Source organism: Neofelis nebulosa, chromosome 1 (genome assembly GCF_028018385.1).
Source record: "Neofelis nebulosa isolate mNeoNeb1 chromosome 1, mNeoNeb1.pri, whole genome shotgun sequence".
NCBI lineage: Eukaryota > Metazoa > Chordata > Mammalia > Carnivora > Felidae > Neofelis > Neofelis nebulosa.
In genome coordinates this window covers 98774220-98792056 of record NC_080782.1, presented here as the reverse complement: position 1 = coordinate 98792056, position 17837 = coordinate 98774220, and the positions used below count along the sequence as shown (strand labels likewise).

The following is a 17837-nucleotide window of genomic DNA, read 5'->3' as shown; positions in this document are numbered from 1 at the left end:
CATAAATTTTTCTGTTACCGAGTTTGGGTAGATAATTCCCATTTCAGCCTTTCCACTTTGTATTTTATCAGTTTAGTCTCTCCACCATGACATCGCATCCTATTGTAAAGCCTTATATTTTTGGAGAGCAAATGCCATGTATGTGAAAGAACTGATTTCTTGCCTATGAATGTACCTCAGTAAAAAAGTAGCAAGAACGTTAGTGTACAAGGAGCAGAAGCCAATCCCACTTGTTTCTGGGCAACATCAGGCACTCTTCGGAAGGCAATTTGTATTTTCATATATGAATATATTGCCTCACAACAATTATGAAGAAAATAATGTTCCAAGTATGTTGCAATGTTAGTTTGAACGGGTATGTATTTTTTTTCATTTTATTATTTTTTTTGCCTGGGTATGTATTTTAAAGGATACGTCATTGCAATACTCAGGTAGTGTTTGAAAATGTGTTCTTTACCTGGAGACACATAATCGTTATTGCGTGTGAGGTTGCAGAGAAAAATAGTTGACTATAAGAAGTGCCTTTTCGTGTTACTAATGTGTATTCTTTTTTTTTTTTTTTTTTTTTTTAGCAGTTTTCCCTCTTTACATCCTTAGATCCCAAATTGCTATCTCTGAAGCATTGGCCTTCAAAATGATTGGTAAAAGCTGTTCAAAATATTAACATTTTTATTCTGCTTCTTAGAGAAACCTTAGAGAAAAAGAAATAGAAAATTGCCCCATGTAGGTATTTTATTCATTTGGAATTTCATTGGCATGAAAACAACTTACAATGAATATTGTTACCTTTCACCATTCGTTATTTGACATTGTTCTCCAAAGGCAGCCTAGAAAACTGGAACACAAGTTTTGGAGTAAAAGCTTAGGATCCAGGCAGGTACTCCTCTTTTTCAGAAGTTTGCCGTGTGCCACTTCACTTTAATGAAAGACCTATGTTAGTACCTGGTTTTGACAAACAAAAGAAATCCGAAAAGGATTTTCACTTGTATGAAACAAGGTGAAAAGCAAAAATAGCATTCAGTGTTTGTTTTGCAGCCAGCCCTTAGAGAGGCAGGGCGCACCTCGAGCTGTGAGAGAGGTGTCACCAAGCTCCTTCCTGGGAGCTACAGTCAGCATCTCAGCATCCAGCCACCATGGCTTTGAACTGCGTCTGTGAGCATCTGTGTTTTTTGTGATTTCTTTTGTGCATCTGCTAGCAAGATGTGTCCTAAGGTATCAGAAAAGCCCAAGAGAGGGTATTTTTGAGGTCTGGAGATACTAAAATTTTTTTCAATAGAAATGAGTGGTAATTGCTTCTTTATGCCATTGCTGCTTACTAAAGGTTTTATAGAAATGCTCCACTTCCAGACACCAAGGGGAACCTGTACCTGAAGTTTTAGTTGTACAGCCCTGAGGTGAAACTTGAAATCGAATCTTAGAGAAAGGCAATCTTAGGTGATACCATTGGTCACAAATGCACTATACAATAATAAAGTATTTTCTCTCTTAGTTGATACATAAATAACTCCTAAGTGGATGGATTTAGTATGAGTGTAGAATAGACTAAAAGGACGTTGGAGTATTTTATATTTTAGGTGTTTCTGTTACTATCGATATGAAGTGTGCTTTCATTTTGTCCTCATTAATGGGGCCTAAAAGGTTACTAAATAGAAATAAGGCATTGGAAATTGTGTGGAATCAATAAAGAGCATGATCTTTATGATTGTATCTTCCCTTGGAAAATTTTGCATATACCTTTCAGATCCGTTTGGGTCACCGTTCCAAAAGATTGCTGTTGCTTAGCAACTGGATTACATACACTGGGACTCCTCCAAAGAACTTTTTAAGTGTTAATTCTTCAGAGATCGAGAGATACCTTGGACATTGTGAATCTCTTAATTTTAAAGTAGATATGAATTGTGCTCAGAAAAGAACCACAGTGAAAAACAGTCTCAAAAGTAGGTAGGAAAGATCTCCGCGAACTGTTTGAATAAATGCTTTTCGGTGTAGAAAATTGAGTCGCTAAAAAAAATTTGAAATCATTGCCCTGGAGAATGATAGGTTGGTGCTGTCTTTCAAGATTTCCATCTCTAATGGTTTTTTTCACCGCCTCTTTTTTGCAGTCATTGTATTGTTACCCCAAACCCTCAACGCCAGGTGTGGAATGACGCACCCACTTCATTTCCTTCTGCCTTTCTCAGAAAGGGGCTGATATTCCAGTCTTTGTTTTTTGGGTTCTTTGTTTTTCTTTTCTACCAAGATGCTACTTCTGAAATACAGTTGAATAATGGTTGGAACATTCATTGTGACTTGAAATGAAAAGAAGCTTAATTGGAATTAATTTTCTTTTTCTCACTATTAGTCCTTCAAGGTTGACTGATTTCTTTCGTGTCTGCCATTTTCTGTTCATCTTGAAATGTCTTCTGTTTTCCTAGCTAGTCTAGCAGTAACTGGTGATTCTCTGCCCGCAGAGGTGAGAGCCCACTAGGTTTCTTAGTTTGTGTAGAGGGAAGTGTAGCTTCTTTCATAAATAGGGCCTATTGGGGAGAGAAAAGGAGGGTTGATGTGTCTTACGATTTTGTGAATCGCTTTTCTTTCCAAAGGGCCCTTAATTTCGATTGTGTCCTTCTTTTTTCCCCTTAACCATCAGGCATCGGGGGGCTGCGACCCTCCAGCTTCCTGTATTCCTGGAAGTAGAATCATCAGGCTTGTTTTCAGTGTTTCCACATTCAGGGTGGGAAGCTCTTTCTGGAGGTGATTTTGGTCTGCTCTGCCATCCCAACCTGCCACCTGACCCTCTTCTCTAGCCAGGTTTCTGATCATCTCAGATGTTTGTTACCTCCCTGTGCATTTATTGAAATTTCTAGTGTGCTCCATCCCTGTCTATGCTCTAGGCAGGCCGGTTTCCTGGGCAAGCTACCATGCACTTCGACAGGGCCCAGTTCTCAGAAGGGCCTCACACTTGGAGTTGAACGCTCTATCATCACTGTTTGTGTTTTGTAAGTGAAATTTGATGGCACAGTGGACATGTATCAGGGCCCTAAAGCCTCCCACTTGGGTTCTACCTCCTCTTTCGCTCTCTACCTCTCCTGGATCGGGTCAGCCACCTGTTCTTGTCCCTAGTCTGTGATCACTGCCTCTCTCTGGCTGGGGTGGCCCAGTGAGGCCTGTGCTCTGTCCATTCCTCCAGACCCACCAGAGAAGTGTGTGCAGGAGGGGTTGGGATCGGCAAAGCAGCGGCTGTCCTTGTCCCCGTTTGTCACTGTCACAGTGCATTCAGCAGGTGACTCAGAGGGGGGCCTTTTATCTCCCATTGATCCAGGTGCACAGTGTATCCTAGCACAGAAGTTGGAATTCCTGGCAGGTTGCCAGTCCGGGCTTGTTGGCAGTGATAGGCCCCTGGGGAGGGGAGATTGATATCTCTGCCCTGGCTGGGGCCCCTCATTTTCGTTTTGTGCTGGGCCCGCCAATTGTTTTTTGAGCCTTGGCTCTAGACATGAGTTATGGGTGATTTCACTTGTTCTCTTGGTTGATCTCTATGGTTTTGGGAGAGATTCAACTGTCACTTAGTCAACTGTCATTATCTCCTGGGAAACCAGAAGCTCCTGATTTTTTAAAATTTGCTTTGTTGAATTTTTTTTCAAGTTATAAAAGCAGTTAATACTTTTTGCAGCAAAACAAACAACATAAATGTGTGCAGAGTAAAAGTCAACATTCTGTTTCCCCTTCTTCCAGAGTAACCATTGTTCACAGTGGATGTATATGTGTGATTGTCCCAACCTTTTAGTCATGATTGTATAATATGCACACACACATGCACACGCACACTCTCTCACTTGGTACCTTGTGGAGTTTTTTGAGGAATTGCAAAAATGCTAAAATCTTGATACCTGAAAGTCCCTCTATTTTCAATACATATGGATCCAACTCATTCTTTTTAATAATATATAATATTCTATATTCATCATATAGATTTGCCATAATTCATTTGCTAGTTTCATCACATGAATGTTTAAGTTGTTGCCAGTTTTTTAGTGCTATAAACAAGACAGCAAATAAGTATCTTCTCATGTATTATCCACTAGCGTTTCCTTATCTCTGGATTTCTTATTCATCCCCTGTATATTTTTTCTGTTGAAATACCTGTCTTCCTCCTCTCCGTTTTTTTTTTTTTTTTTAAATGTTTATTTATTTCTGAGACAGAGAGAGACAGAGCATGAACCGGGGAGGGTCAGAGAGAGAGGGAGACAGAATCCAAAGCAGGCTCCAAGCTCTGAGCTGTCAGCACAGAGTCAGACATGGGGCTCAAACTCAAAGACGGTGAGATCATGACCTGAGCCGAAGTCAGAAGCTCAACCAACTGAGCCACCCAGGCACCCCTTTCCTCTCCGTTTTGAAAGAGTTTTGGGCCTACTGTTTCATCTGTCTGGCAAGATTTTTCCTCAGTTACTGTTTGTCATTTGACTTGATGTCTTTGCCATAAAGTTATTAAAGTTAAATGTTTTCTTTCTGGTTTAGTATTTTGTGACTTGCTTGAGAAAGTCTCTCTAATGCTGAGGTTATAACACATTCCGCTAAGTTTCTTACAATTAAAAAATTGTTGGAATCCACTTGAACTCTGTATATTTTATCTCACATAATTTTTGTTTCCTTTCAGATAGTTAATTATTATAGCCACTACCATTTTTGAAAAATGCCTTCATTTCCATTTTTCATCACTTACTGTGTTTCAACATACATTTGGATCTATTTTTAGATTCTCCGTTTTATTCTGCTAATGCATTTGTATATTCCCTTGCCAATGACATAATGTTTAAAATGTAATGGTTTTATAATACTGTATTTGGTGAAGAACATTTGTCATTTTATTTCTTCTTTATTTTACAAAATTTTCTTATCAATTCTAATATACTCTTTCATATGAACTTAAAAAAAATTGCTTCCAATTACTCTAAAAACCTTTTTGATTTTTGGATCAGAATTTTATATATTAATCTAAGTTTCAATATTAATTTAAACATATGTAATTAAAAATATTTATCTGTTTCCCTTCTGGGTTTTATACCTGTTTTTGCCATCATGTATGAAATTGGTTTTCTGTTTCTTACAGGTTAATGTTAGTGTAGAGACAGACCATCAATGGAACAGGTACAGTTTCTTGTATCATCACTTTGTTAAAAATTGTTCCTCCATTTGATAGCTTTCAGTGTTGATGTTCATGAAAAATCTGACACTAATTTTCTCTCTTTTCTAGGTAACCTTTCCTTTTTTAATAAAATTTTAACTTTATTCTGGTATTTCAGACATTTCAGCAGGGTATGCCTGGTTAAGCCTGAAGGTCCAATGCTTTTTTTTTTTTTAATGCTTATTTTTGAGAGAGAGACCATGCAAATGGGAGAGAACAGAGAGAGAGAGGAACAGAGAATCCAAAGTGGGCTCTGTGCTGACAGCAACAAGCCTGAGGTGGGGCTCTGAGCCCCCCAGGCCCCCAGAAGGTTTAAGGATTTCCAAGGAAAGTTTTCTTGTGTTTGTTCTTCAGTTAATGTGTTTTTCATCTGGACCTTTTTTCCCTCTAGAGTTACTGATTTTGCATTTTAAATATTCTAGATCTATTTCTTTTCTTCTGTGTTGGGATAGATTTTTTTATTTGACCTTCTAGACCAGGGATCTACAGGCTTGATATTGCTTGCCAAATCCATGCTGCTGCCTGTTTCTATAAATAAAGTTTCATTGGAACACAGCCAAACACATTTTATATATGTATTATCTATGGCTTCTTTCATGCCACAGTGGCAAAGTTGGGCAGTTTCAACAGAAGATATGGCCCACAAAGTCAAAAATATTTACTAATTTGATCTTTACAAAAAGTTTACTAAGTCCTGTTCCAGACCACTTATTTTGTTCTCCTTCAGGTAGGTTATGCGTTTAAAAAAATTTTTCCCAAATCTTTGTCATTTCAGAAGATATTTTTTCTGTCCTAATTAGATCACCTTCAGGATTTGCATTTCTGTGTCCATTAATTTATCTTTGTTTGTTTGTTTGTTTGTTTTTGTCTCTTTTGTTGGTGAAGTCTCATTTTAGTTTGTATCCCCCTACCTCCAGGGACCAGGTCCCTTTTAGAGGTTGTAGGTTTTCTTTGCCTGTTCCTAGGTTGTATGCCCTCACCACCAACACATTGAGGCTCTGGAACCTCTCAGGCAATGTCATGATGGGAGGGGATAGAGGACCTGGCAGTCCTTGCTAGGGGCGAAACTGTACCTGTTCCATTGGTGATTGAGGAAGGTCTTAATTCCCCAACTTTGACATGCAGCAGGTGGCAGTGGACCAGCGTTTTCCAGCCTGTAAGGATTAAGAATGTTTCAGTTCTTCAGATCCAGTGGGATGGTGGGACTTCCATCCATAGGGCCTTTCACAGTAAGCTGAGAGATGTAGCACCTCTGTGCAGAACACATACCTGTGTGCACATCCATGCATGTGGTCGTGCACATCTTCTGCCTTCTTGGCTTTCTTGGGAGGCCAAGTATTAACCCCATTATACTGTGTATCACAGATAACAAAGTCTTTTAAGCCTCAGCTGCCCCATGTTTTCTAGACCTCCTTACTGATTTCTAATTTGGGCATTTACTTTATTCTTTTGCCTTACTATGCTGGGAAGGAATAGGTGATATGGGTGTTTATAGTATAGATTGGCTTGCTACCTGACATATGTTTGATCAGGAGTTTAGTGGATTTCTATATCCCCATTCGCATGTGAAGGACTATGCTCCTGTATATTATGTGTATATATGTATGTATGTACATATGCACATATACACCCCTTCACATACACATCACAGGCCCAATGTTGATTATAAAGTAAATATTATAGTGCAAGTACTGCGTATAGTCCCGTTAACAGAGTCAATCATGAAGGTGAAATAAACTTCAAAGAAACCAACATTCAAGGACCCTGTTTGGTAACCCTTTATGCCATCTTCTAGAAGTTGCATGAGAATACTCACTGGCTAATGGATGTTTATCACTGCTGTGGTTTACAGAGAAATGTAGTTCAGCTGATTACTTGAACTTTTTCAGTTTATAGAGGTTTCTTTTTATAACAAGGATTTACAGATTTAAAATGTGATCTGTATTTGTTATTAATCATTATTTAAAAGCTTTGCTTCAGACAAGGTGTAATTTAAATTCATGAGTATCCTTTATCTCTTTAGGAATGTTTATTTATAATTATTTGACATTTATTATTATTTAATTATTATTTACAGTAACAAATTTATTTTCACATCTTCAGGATAGTTTTTGCCCTAGAGGATTGTGAACTGGAAATAACATGTGAAAGCAATGATGGGGTCATATTTTTATGTACCACAAAAGAAGTGTAACCCTTGTGGGAGCTGGGAGCTGTTCTAATGCACTATTTGGTCTATTTATCATGTTCTGACTACATTTAAATGTGTAGGCAATTTTATTAGGCATTCAGTGTTTACTAGTACATTATTATTTTTATTGTAATCCCATTTGATTTAATTTCAGTTTTAAAATTCTATAGTAGTTTCTGTGAGTCTGGCATAGAAATGACTTTTTGCTTTTACTCTGTTGAACCATGCAGAAAATATCCTCCTTTAGTCTTCAGCAACTAGAAGAATTTTTCCCCTTCTTTGAATTACGGACAAGGTCAGATTACAGAGAAAACATAACGTTACAGTTTTTTTCAAACAAATAGAAATGAAATATTTAACTTCTAGGGTATATCCTGAGCTCTGTACAGATATATTCCATTCTGTATCTTCTCTTCCATCCCTGTGTTCAGACATGAGTATCACTGATGTTAAGAATGATGAGAATAAGGTACTGCAAAATTATTTCCAGTACAGCAAATTTGTAAGGCCTGAGTGCCAACTATCACATTTTAGAAAAAAAAAAATCAAACAAAAAACACCAGCATATAGTTTTCTCAACAACCCTCATTTGATTAGAAATTTGGTTAGTAAGAATATTCCATTTTTTTAAGTATATTTATTTGTTTTGAGAGAGAGTGGGAGAAAGAGAATCTCAAGCAGACTCTGTTTTGTTAGTGCAGAGCCCTATGCAGGGCTTGATCCCATGAACTGTGAGATCATGACCCGAGACAGATTCAAGAATCAGACATTCAATGACTGAGCCACCCAGGCACCCCAAGAATATTCCATGTGTTGAGCATTTTGTTTAATTGGACTTTGCTTAGCTGTGTTATTAATTTATTCTGCAACAAATTATTGAACCTCAAGTAGACTGGAGGCGTTTTTCCAGTTGCCAGAGTAGTAAAAGTGAACTGAATGATAGTGAACATAGAATATGCTAAGTTAAAACAACCCTCTCCTCCAAGAAAGATACATCTAATAAAACAACACAGAAAATTAAATTGATTAAATAGTTTTAAAATATCTGGTAAATCCAAAACAAGGCAGAAAAAGAGGGAAAATGACAACCAAGGGCAGAGGAGATAAGTGAAAAAGAGTAAGTTGATACATGTAAACCTAACCATATCAATAATTATATTAAATGTAAGTGGTCTAAAAACCTCAAAAGGCAGAGATTATCAGATTGGATAGAAGAAGAGAATATAGAAAACTGGATGCTGTCAACAAGTCACCCACCTTAAATATAAAGACACAGGTTAGAAGTCAAATGATAGAAAAAGATACACCATGCTAATAGTAATCAAAAGAAAGCTGAAGTGAATATAGTAATGTCAAACAAAATTAATTTTGGATCTGAGAATATGAGCAGTGATAAATATCATTCCAAAGTAAGTCCATTCCAAAAATGAGTCAATGAATCAAGACTATATAATACTATAATATGCATATAGTAATAGGACTTCAAAATATATTGCAATAAATACTGGTGGTTTTTTTTGTCTTAACCTCTGTTCACCCCCCACCCCCCCCCCCCCAACACACACCTTTTCCTGTTTTTTTTTTGCCTTGGGGAATGTACTCTCCACCTGACCTTTTATCATGCCCTTCCCTCTTGGATCCTACTCCTAGGGATACAGCTCCAGCATCTTTCTGCTGGCACCACCACGCTCCAGGGGCAGGTAGCCTTCTTGGATAGGTTCCCTTCAAGGTACTCATTGTCCACTTGCCCCACAGGACAGATAACACATCGTTGCCCCACAAAACTCTGGAAGTGTAGCCTTCTCCCACTATCCTCTTGACCTCTTCCATTGAGTACAGCTCTAGGCAGCCCTTGTCTCTATCATATAGGACCCTGCCTCTCCACAGCTTTTCTGGTGATAGCATATGGAGCCTGTGCATTTCCTTTTGTAGCTCAGCAATAATTCTGGTGGAAGGGAGGTGCCAGATTCCTTTCTGTCCCTCCCCTGTCTTAAGGGAGTTCTTTTGCTGCTGCTCTCCTTGGAGGGAGAATGTTCTCTCCCCTTCATGCTCTAAAAAGAAGGCAGTGTGGGGAGGCTCCAGTGCAATTCCTACCAAGCCAACAACTGTTTAAAAATTATTCCTCATTCAGCCAGCAAATCTCCAGCCTTCTCTCAAATAGGCTGGAGGTGGGAGATGAGCTAATAGTGGTGGCAGTGCATACCCCTATCCTGGCAAGTCCTCTGTAGGTCATTCTCTATGGTGTAGTGACCCTTATTTCAGCTTGTGGCCATTTAACACCTGTTATGTGTGGAAAAGTGAGTATATGTATAAAGCTGTCATTTACATCTAATTGTACTAATGAAATGTAAAGGACCAGCTAATTTGGTCATTCAAGATTATTTTGGAAAACTTTAATATGGCAGTAGAAATAGAAGATCTTGCTGAATTAAAGGTGTTACTTAGACATCAGCTCAGCAGTTTATAGTCTGGTTTGGAAAGGGAGAGGCTTCTTCCTGGAAGGGGCATTTTAAAAAGTAACATTTAAAAATTAGCCACCATATATGTAAATTCTTCTGGAAAAATTGTATGTACAATTTAATGACTTGATAAATTAGGAAATATTAAGTACATCCATAGACACCAGTTTCATACAATTTGAATACTAATTTTATAATAAAAAGTGTATCTTCAGACATTTTATTGATGATTTCCACTAAGGCTTACTTCTTAATAAATTGTTGGCCCATTTTCCCAAAGTACCCTGTTTCTTTATCAGAAAAGTGATGAGAAAATAAGGCCATGACTGTTGTATTCTGACTGTAGATGGAGAAATACATTAGGAGATACTGATCAAGACCACCCTCTAATTCTGTGGGATTGTGGAGAGACCACTGATTAAGACTATATACAAGATAGTTGTATTCTGTTGCTTTTAAATGTACGAAAATAAAAACGGCCTGGCATCTTTAAAAGTTTAGAAAAAGTATAATGGCTTAAAAAAATTAGAAGATATTCTGTTAGAATTCTCCCTTGGAGGTAATAAACACAGCCTGTAATCCCCATGAAGGGACCTCACCGTACAATACATACAGATGTTGTGACGAGGAGTGTCATCTCCATGAAGAGGAGGAAAGACGCTATGAAGGAGCTCTAATCCCTTAGCACCTTGGTATAAGCCCAAGGCCTTTTGAGAGCTGGACATGATGTGGTTGTAAAACATGTCTCTTTAACGTAGATCTAGATGTATTGGGAACCAACATGAAATTAAGTGACTGATAACAGTTGGGCAAGACTCTGGGAACCACACTTATTTCTCTGTGTTTTGTTCTCAGTTATGCCATTTTTAAAAATATAACTTGTTGTAAAATTGGCTAACATAAACTGTTTAATGTGTGCTCTTAGTTTTTGGGGTAGATTCTCGTGGTTCATTGCTTACTTAAAACACCCACTGCTTATTCCAATAAGGGCCCTCCTCAATGCCCATCACCCATTTTCCCCTCTACCCTCCACCCATCAACCTTCATTTTGTTCTCTATTTAAGAGTCTCTTGATGGTTTGCCTCCTTCGCTGTTTAAAACTATTTTTTTCTCTTTCCCTTCCCCCATGGTCTTCTGTTAAGTTTCTCAAGATCCACATATGAGTGAAAACATGATATCTGTCTTTCTCTGACTGACTTACTTTATTTAACATAGTACCCTCCATTTCCATCCACATTGCTGCAAATGGCATGATTTCATTCTTTCTCATTGCCCGGTAGTATTCAATTGTATATATAAACCACATCTTCTTTATCCATTCATCAGTTGGTAGACATTAGGCTCTATGCATAATTTATATGTCATTTTGTTTCTTCCTTGTCAGATACACTTTCTGTTTCATGGGAGCTGCCCGGGGTGTTGGCCAGTGGGTGTGTTCTACACAGCTAGATCTGTAACATGCTAGTAGATACACGAGAGATCCTAGGGATGCCCTTTCTAAGGATATGCAAGAGGAACAAATACCGTCTTGCTGTCCTTCTGAATCCAGATGTTTGGCTGTGCCTTGCACCTAGCTTTTAGAAGTTTTCCCTGACTTTGCCTTCAGCAGCAAAGGGGATTTTCCCTGCAGGGATTCAGAGAAGTATCTTGTGTTCACAGTGAAATAATTTTTATTCCTGTGTTACTTTTGAGGGCATTCCTCTGCAGCTTACTGACACTCTTGTGTTTTCCATTTTTCCTCTCTGCATCTTTGCTCAGGATAAAATAAGCTGGGCTGCATTTTTCATACATGAAAAACATTTTTTATCAGAATGCTGTATGCATTAAAAATACTAGCAGGAAATGCACCTTTACCCACCTTATGAATCATAACAGTATACTTCATATCTATATTATGATGGATTAAGATGAAGAAATCCTGTATGTGGAAATGGGAGTGGGACTAGTGAAAACATCTGGTGAGAAAAAGGCAAAAAAGGCAGAAAAGGAAAAGAAATAGGACAGACACAACAAAGTGCTCATGGAGGTGAAGGGAAACAGTGGAGCCTGTTTCTTAACATGTATCTTTAGAATTAAAATGGTCATTGATTTGTTTCTCCATATTCTCCCCTATGCGGTTATTAAGCATAATCACTATTACTTTTCAAAAATTGAGCTGAGAGAGGAAAATAGGTATGCCTGTCACTTTGTACCCCTACTGAAATATTGAAGAACTCATCTATGCTGGAGGCATCATGCTGGTGTTCATTTTTATTTTTTAATTTTTTCAGTATATGAAATTTATTGTCAAATTGGTTTCCATACAACACCCAGTGCTCATCCCAAAAGGTGCCCTCCTCAATACCCATCACCCACCCTCCCCTCCCTCCCACCCCCCATCAACCCTCAGTTTGTTCTCAGTTTTTAAGAGTCTCTTATGCTTTGGCTCTCTCCCACTCTAACCTCTTTTTTTTTTTTTTCCTTCCCCTCCCCCATGGGTTTCTGTTAAGTTTCTCAGGATCCACATAAGAGTGAAACCATACCATATGGTATCTGTCTTTCTCTGTATGACTTATTTCACTTAGCATCACACTCTCCAGTTCCATCCACGTTGCTACAAAGGGCCATATTTTGTTCTTTCTCATTGCCATGTAGTACTCCATTGTGTATATAAACCACAATTTCTTTATCCATTCATCAGTTGATGGACATTTAGGCTCTTTCCATAACTTGGCTATTGTTGAGAGTGCTGCTATAAACATTGGGGTACAAGTGCCCCTATGCATCAGTACTCCTGTATCCCTTGGGTAAATTCCTAGCAGTGCTATTGCTGGGTCATAGGGTAGGTCTATTTTTAATTTTCTGAGGAACCTCCACACTGTTTTCCAGAGCGGCTGCACCAGTTTGCATTCCCACCAACAGTGCAAGAGGGTTCCCGTCTCTCCACATCCTCGCCAGCATCTATAGTCTCCTGATTTGTTCATTTTGGCCACTCTGACTGGCGTGAGGTGATATCTGAGTGTGGTTTTGATTTGTATTTCCCTGATGAGGAGCGACGTTGAGCATCTTTTCATGTGCCTGTTTGCCATCCGGATGTCTTCTTTAGAGAAGTGTCTGTTCATGTTTTCTGCCCATTTCTTCACCGGGTTATTCGTTTTTCGGGTGTGGAGTTTGGTGAGCTCTTTATAGATTTTGGATACTAGCCCTTTGTCCGATATGTCATTTGCAAATATCTTTTCCCATTCCGTTGGTTGCCTTTTAGTTTTGTTGGTTGTTTCCTTTGCTGTGCAGAAGCTTTTTATCTTCATAAGGTCCCAGTAATTCATTTTTGCTTTTAATTCCCTTGCCTTTGGGGATGTGTTGAGTAAGAGATTGCTACGGCTGAGGTCAGAGAGGTCTTTGCCTGCTTTCTCCTCTAGGGTTTTGATGGTTTCCTGTCTCACATTCAGGTCCTTTATCATTTTGAGTTTATTTTTGTGAATGGTGTGAGAAAGTGGTCTAGTTTCAACCTTCTGCATGTTGCTGTCCAGTTTTCCCAGCACCATTTGTTAAAGAGACTGTCTTTTTTCCATTGGATGTTCTTTCCTGCTTTGTCAAAGATGAGTTGGCCATATGTTTGTGGGTCTAGTTCTGGGGTTTCTATTCTATTCCATTGGTCTATGTGTCTGTTTTTGTGCCAATACCATGCTGTCTTGATGATTACAGCTTTGTAGTAGAGACTAAAGTCTGGGATTGTGATGCCTCCTGCTTTGGTCTTCTTCTTCAAAATTACTTTGGCTATTCAGGGCCTTTTGTGTTTCCATGTGAATTTTAGGATTGCTTGTTCTAGCTTCGAGAAGAATGCTGGTGCAATTTTGATTGGGATTGCATTGAATGTGTAGATAGCTTTGGGTAGTATTGACATTTTGACAATATTTATTCTTCCAATCCATGAGCAGGGAATGTCTTTCCATTTCTTTAAATCTTCTTCAATTACCTTCATAAGCTTTCTATAGTTTTCAGCATACAGATCTTTTACATCTTTGGTTAGATTTATTCCTAGGTATTTTATGCTTCTTGGTGCAATTGTGGATGGGATCAGTTTCTTTATTTGTCTTTCTGTGGCTTCATTGTTAGTGTATAAGAATGCAACTGATTTCTGTACATTGATTTTGTATCCTGCAACTTTGCTGAATTCATGTATCAGTTCTAGCAGACTTTTGGTGGAGTCTATCGGATTTTCCATGTATAATATGTCAGCTGCCAAAAGCGAAAGCTTGACTTCATCTTTGCCAATTTGGATGCCTTTGATTTCCTTTTGTTGTCTGATTGCTGATTCTAGAACTTCCAACACTATGTTAAACAACAGCGGTGAGAGTGGTCATCCCTGTCGTGTTCCTGATCTCAGGGAAAAAGCTCTCAGTTTTTCCCCATTGAGGATGATGTTAGCTGTGGGCTTTTCATAAATGGCTTTTATGATCTTTAAGTGTGTTCCTTCTATCCCAACTTTCTCGAGGGTTTTTATTAAGAAAGGGTGCTGGATTTTGTCAAAGGCCTTTTGTGCATCGATTGACAGGATCATATGGTTCTTCTCTTTTCTTTTATTAATGTGATGTATCACGTTGATTGATTTGTGAATGTTGAACCAGCCCTGCATCCCAGGAATGAATCCCACTTGATCATGGTGAATAATTCTTTTTATATGCTGTTGAATTCGATTTGCTAGTATCTTATTGAGAAATTTTGCATCCATATTCATCAGGGATATTGGCCTGTAGTTCTCTTTTTTTTGGGTCTCTGTCTGGTTTAGGAATCAAAGTAATACTGGCTTCATAGAATGAGTCTGGAAGTTTTCCTTCCCTTTCTATTTCTTGGAATAGCTTGAGAAGGATAGGTATGATCTCTGCTTTAAACGTCTGGTAGAACTCCCCTGGGAAGCCATCTGGTCCTGGACTCTTATTTGTTGGGAGATTTTTGATAACCGATTCAATTTCTTCGCTGGTTATGGGTCTGTTCAAGCTTTCTATTTCCTCCTGATTGAGTTTTGGAAGAGTGTGGGTGTTTAGGAATTTGTCCATTTCTTCCAGGTTGTCCAATTTGTTGGCATATAATTTTTCATAGTATTCCCTGATAATTGTTTGTATCTCTAAGGGATTGGTTGTAATAATTCCATTTTCATTCATGATTTTATCTATTTGGGTCATCTCCCTTTTCTTTTTGAGAAGCCTGGCTAGAGGTTTGTCAATTTTGTTTATTTTTTCAAAAAACCAACTCTTGGTTTCGTTGATCTGCTCTACAGTTTTTTTAGATTCTATATTGTTTATTTCTGCTCTGATCTTTATTATTTCTCTTCTTCTGCTGGGTTTAGGCTGCCTTTGCTGTTCTGCTTCTATTTCCTTTAGGTGTGCTGTTAGATTTTGTATTTGGGATTTTTCTAGTTTCTTGAGATAGGCCTGGATGGCAATGTATTTTCCTCTCAGGACTGCCTTCGCTGCGTCCCAAAGCATTTGGATTGTTGTATTTTCATTTTCGTTTGTTTCCGTATATTTTTTAATTTCTTCTCTAATTGCCTGGTTGACCCACTCATTCTTTAGTAGGGTGTTCTTTAACCTCCATGCTTTTGGAGGTTTTCCAGACTTTTTCCTGTGGTTGATTTCAAGCTTCATGGCATTGTGGTCTGAAAGTATGCATGGTATAATTTCAATTCTTGTATACTTATGAAAGGCCGTTTTGTGACCCAGTATATGATCTATCTTGGAGAATGTTCCATGTGCACTCGAGAAGAAAGTATATTCTGATGCTTTGGGATGCAGAGTTCTAAATATATCTGTCAAGTCCATCTGATCCAATGTATCATTCAGGGCCCTTGTTTCTTTATTGACCGTGTGTCTAGATGATCTATCCATTTCTGTAAGTGGAGTGTTAAAGTCCCCTGCAATTACCACATTCTTATCAATAAGGTTGCTTATGTTTGTGAGTAATTGTTTTATATATTTGGGGGCTCTGTTATTCGGTGCATAGACATTTATAATTGTTACCTCTTTATGATGGATAGACCCTGTAATTATTATATAATGCCCTTCTTCATCTCTTGTTATAGCCTTTAATTTAAAGTCTAGTTTGTCTCATATAAGTATGGCTACTCCAGCTTTCTTTTGGCTTCCAGTAGCATGATAAATAGTTCTCCATCCCCTCACTCTCAATCTAAAGGTGTCCTCAGATCTAAAATGAGTTTCTTGTAGACAGCAAATAGATGGGTCTTGTTTTTTTATCCATTCTGATAGCCTGTGTCTTTTGGTTGGCACATTTAATCCATTTACATTCAGTGTTATTATAGAAAGATAAGGGTTTAGAGTCATTGTGATGTCTGTATGTTTTATGCTTGTAGCAATGTCTCTGGTACTTTGTCTCACGGGATCCCCCTTAGGATCTCTTGTGGGGCTGGTTTAGTGGTGACGAATTCCTTCAGTTTTTGTTTGGGAAGACCTTTATCTCTCCTTCTATTCTAAATGACAGACTTGCTGGATAAAGGATTCTCGGCTGCATATTATTTCTGTTCAGTACATTGAAGATCTCGTGCCAATCCTTTCTGGCCTGCCAAGTTTCAAAAGAGAGATCTGTCACGAGTCTTATACGTCTCCTTTTATAAGTTAGGGCACGTTTATCCCTTGCTGCTTTCAGAATTTTCTCTTTATCCTTGTATTTTGCCAGTTTGACTATGATAAGTCGTTCAGAAGATCGATTCAAGTTACGTCTGAAGGGAGTTCTCTGTGCCTCTTGGATTTCAATGCCTTTTTCCTTCCCCAGTTCAGGGAAGTTCTCAGCTATTATTTCTTCAAGTACCCCTTCAGCACCTTTCCCTCTCTCTTCCTCCTCTGGGATACCAATTATGCGTATATTATTTCTTTTTAGTGTGTCACTTAGTTCTCTAATTTTCCCCTCAGACTCCTGGATTTTTTTATCTTTTTCTCAGCTTCCTCTTTTTCCATAACTTTATCTTCTAGTTCACCTATTCTCTCCTCTGCCTCTTCAATCCGAGCCCTCGTGGTTTCCATTTTGTTTTGCATTTCGTTTAAAGCGTTTTTCAGCTCCTCCTGACTGTTCCTTAGTCCCTTAATCTCTGTAGCAAGAGATTCTCTGCTGTCCTCTATACTGTTTACAAGCACAGCGATTAATTTTATGACTATTATTCTAAATTCACTTTCTGTTATATTTGTTAAATCCTTTTTGATCAGTTCATTAGCTGTTGTTATTTCCTGGAGATTCTTCTGAGGGGAATTCTTCTGTTTGGTCATTTTGGATAGTCCCTGGAGTGGTGCGGACCTGCAGGGCACTTCCCCTGTACTGTGGTGTATAACTGGAGTTGGTGGGCAGAGCTGCAGTCAGACCCGATGTCTGCCCCCAGCCCACCGCTGGGGCCACAGTCAGACTGGTGTGTGCCTTCTCTTCCCCTCTCCTAGGGGCGGGATTCACTGTGGGGTGGCGTGGCCCGTCTGGGCTACTTGCACACTGCCAGGCTTGTGGTGCTGGGGATCTGGCGTATTAGCTGGGGTGGGTAGGCAAGGTGCACGGGGGCAGGAGGGGCAGGCTTAGCTCGCTTCTCCCTAGGTGATCCACTTCAGGAGGGGCCCTGTGGCAGCGGGAGGGAGTCAGACCCGCTTCCGGAGGGGTGGCTCCACAGAAGCACCGCGTTGGGTGTTTGCGCGGAGGGAGCAAGTTCCCTGGCAGGAACTGGTTCCCTTTGGGATTCTGGCTGGGGGATGGGTGGGGGAGATGGCGCTGGCGAGCGCCTTTGTTCCCCGCCAAGCTGAGCTCTGCCGTCCGGGGGCTCAGCAGCTCTCCCTCCCTTTGTCCTCCAGCCTTCCCGCTTTCCGAGCAGAGCTGTTAACTTATGACCTCCCAGACGCTAAGTCGCACTTGCTGTCGGAACACAGTCCGTCCGGCCCCTCCACTTTTGCCAGCCAGACTCGGGGGCTCTGCTTGGCCAGCAGGCTGCCCCTCTGCCCCGGCTCCCTCCCACCAGTCCGTGGAGCACGCACCGCCTCTCCGCCCTTCCTACCCTCTT

At 39.5% G+C, this 17837-nt stretch overlaps 1 protein-coding gene across 7 annotated transcripts in view; it reads left to right on the top strand.

Moving 5' to 3' along the window:
• PDE8B (phosphodiesterase 8B) overlaps positions 1–17837 on the top strand; it is a 275841-nt gene that overhangs the window by 73387 nt on the left and 184617 nt on the right. For 2 of the 7 annotated variants that reach the window (XM_058729065.1, XM_058729064.1), the window contains exon 1: positions 5104–5127. The exons of the other annotated variants lie outside the window; for them this stretch is intronic. In XM_058729065.1, coding sequence (XP_058585048.1) covers positions 5119–5127 — 9 coding nt within the window. In that variant the 5' untranslated portion in view covers positions 5104–5118. Of the gene's footprint in view, positions 1–5103; positions 5128–17837 lie in introns of those variants that run through there. 7 annotated transcript variants of the gene reach the window in all.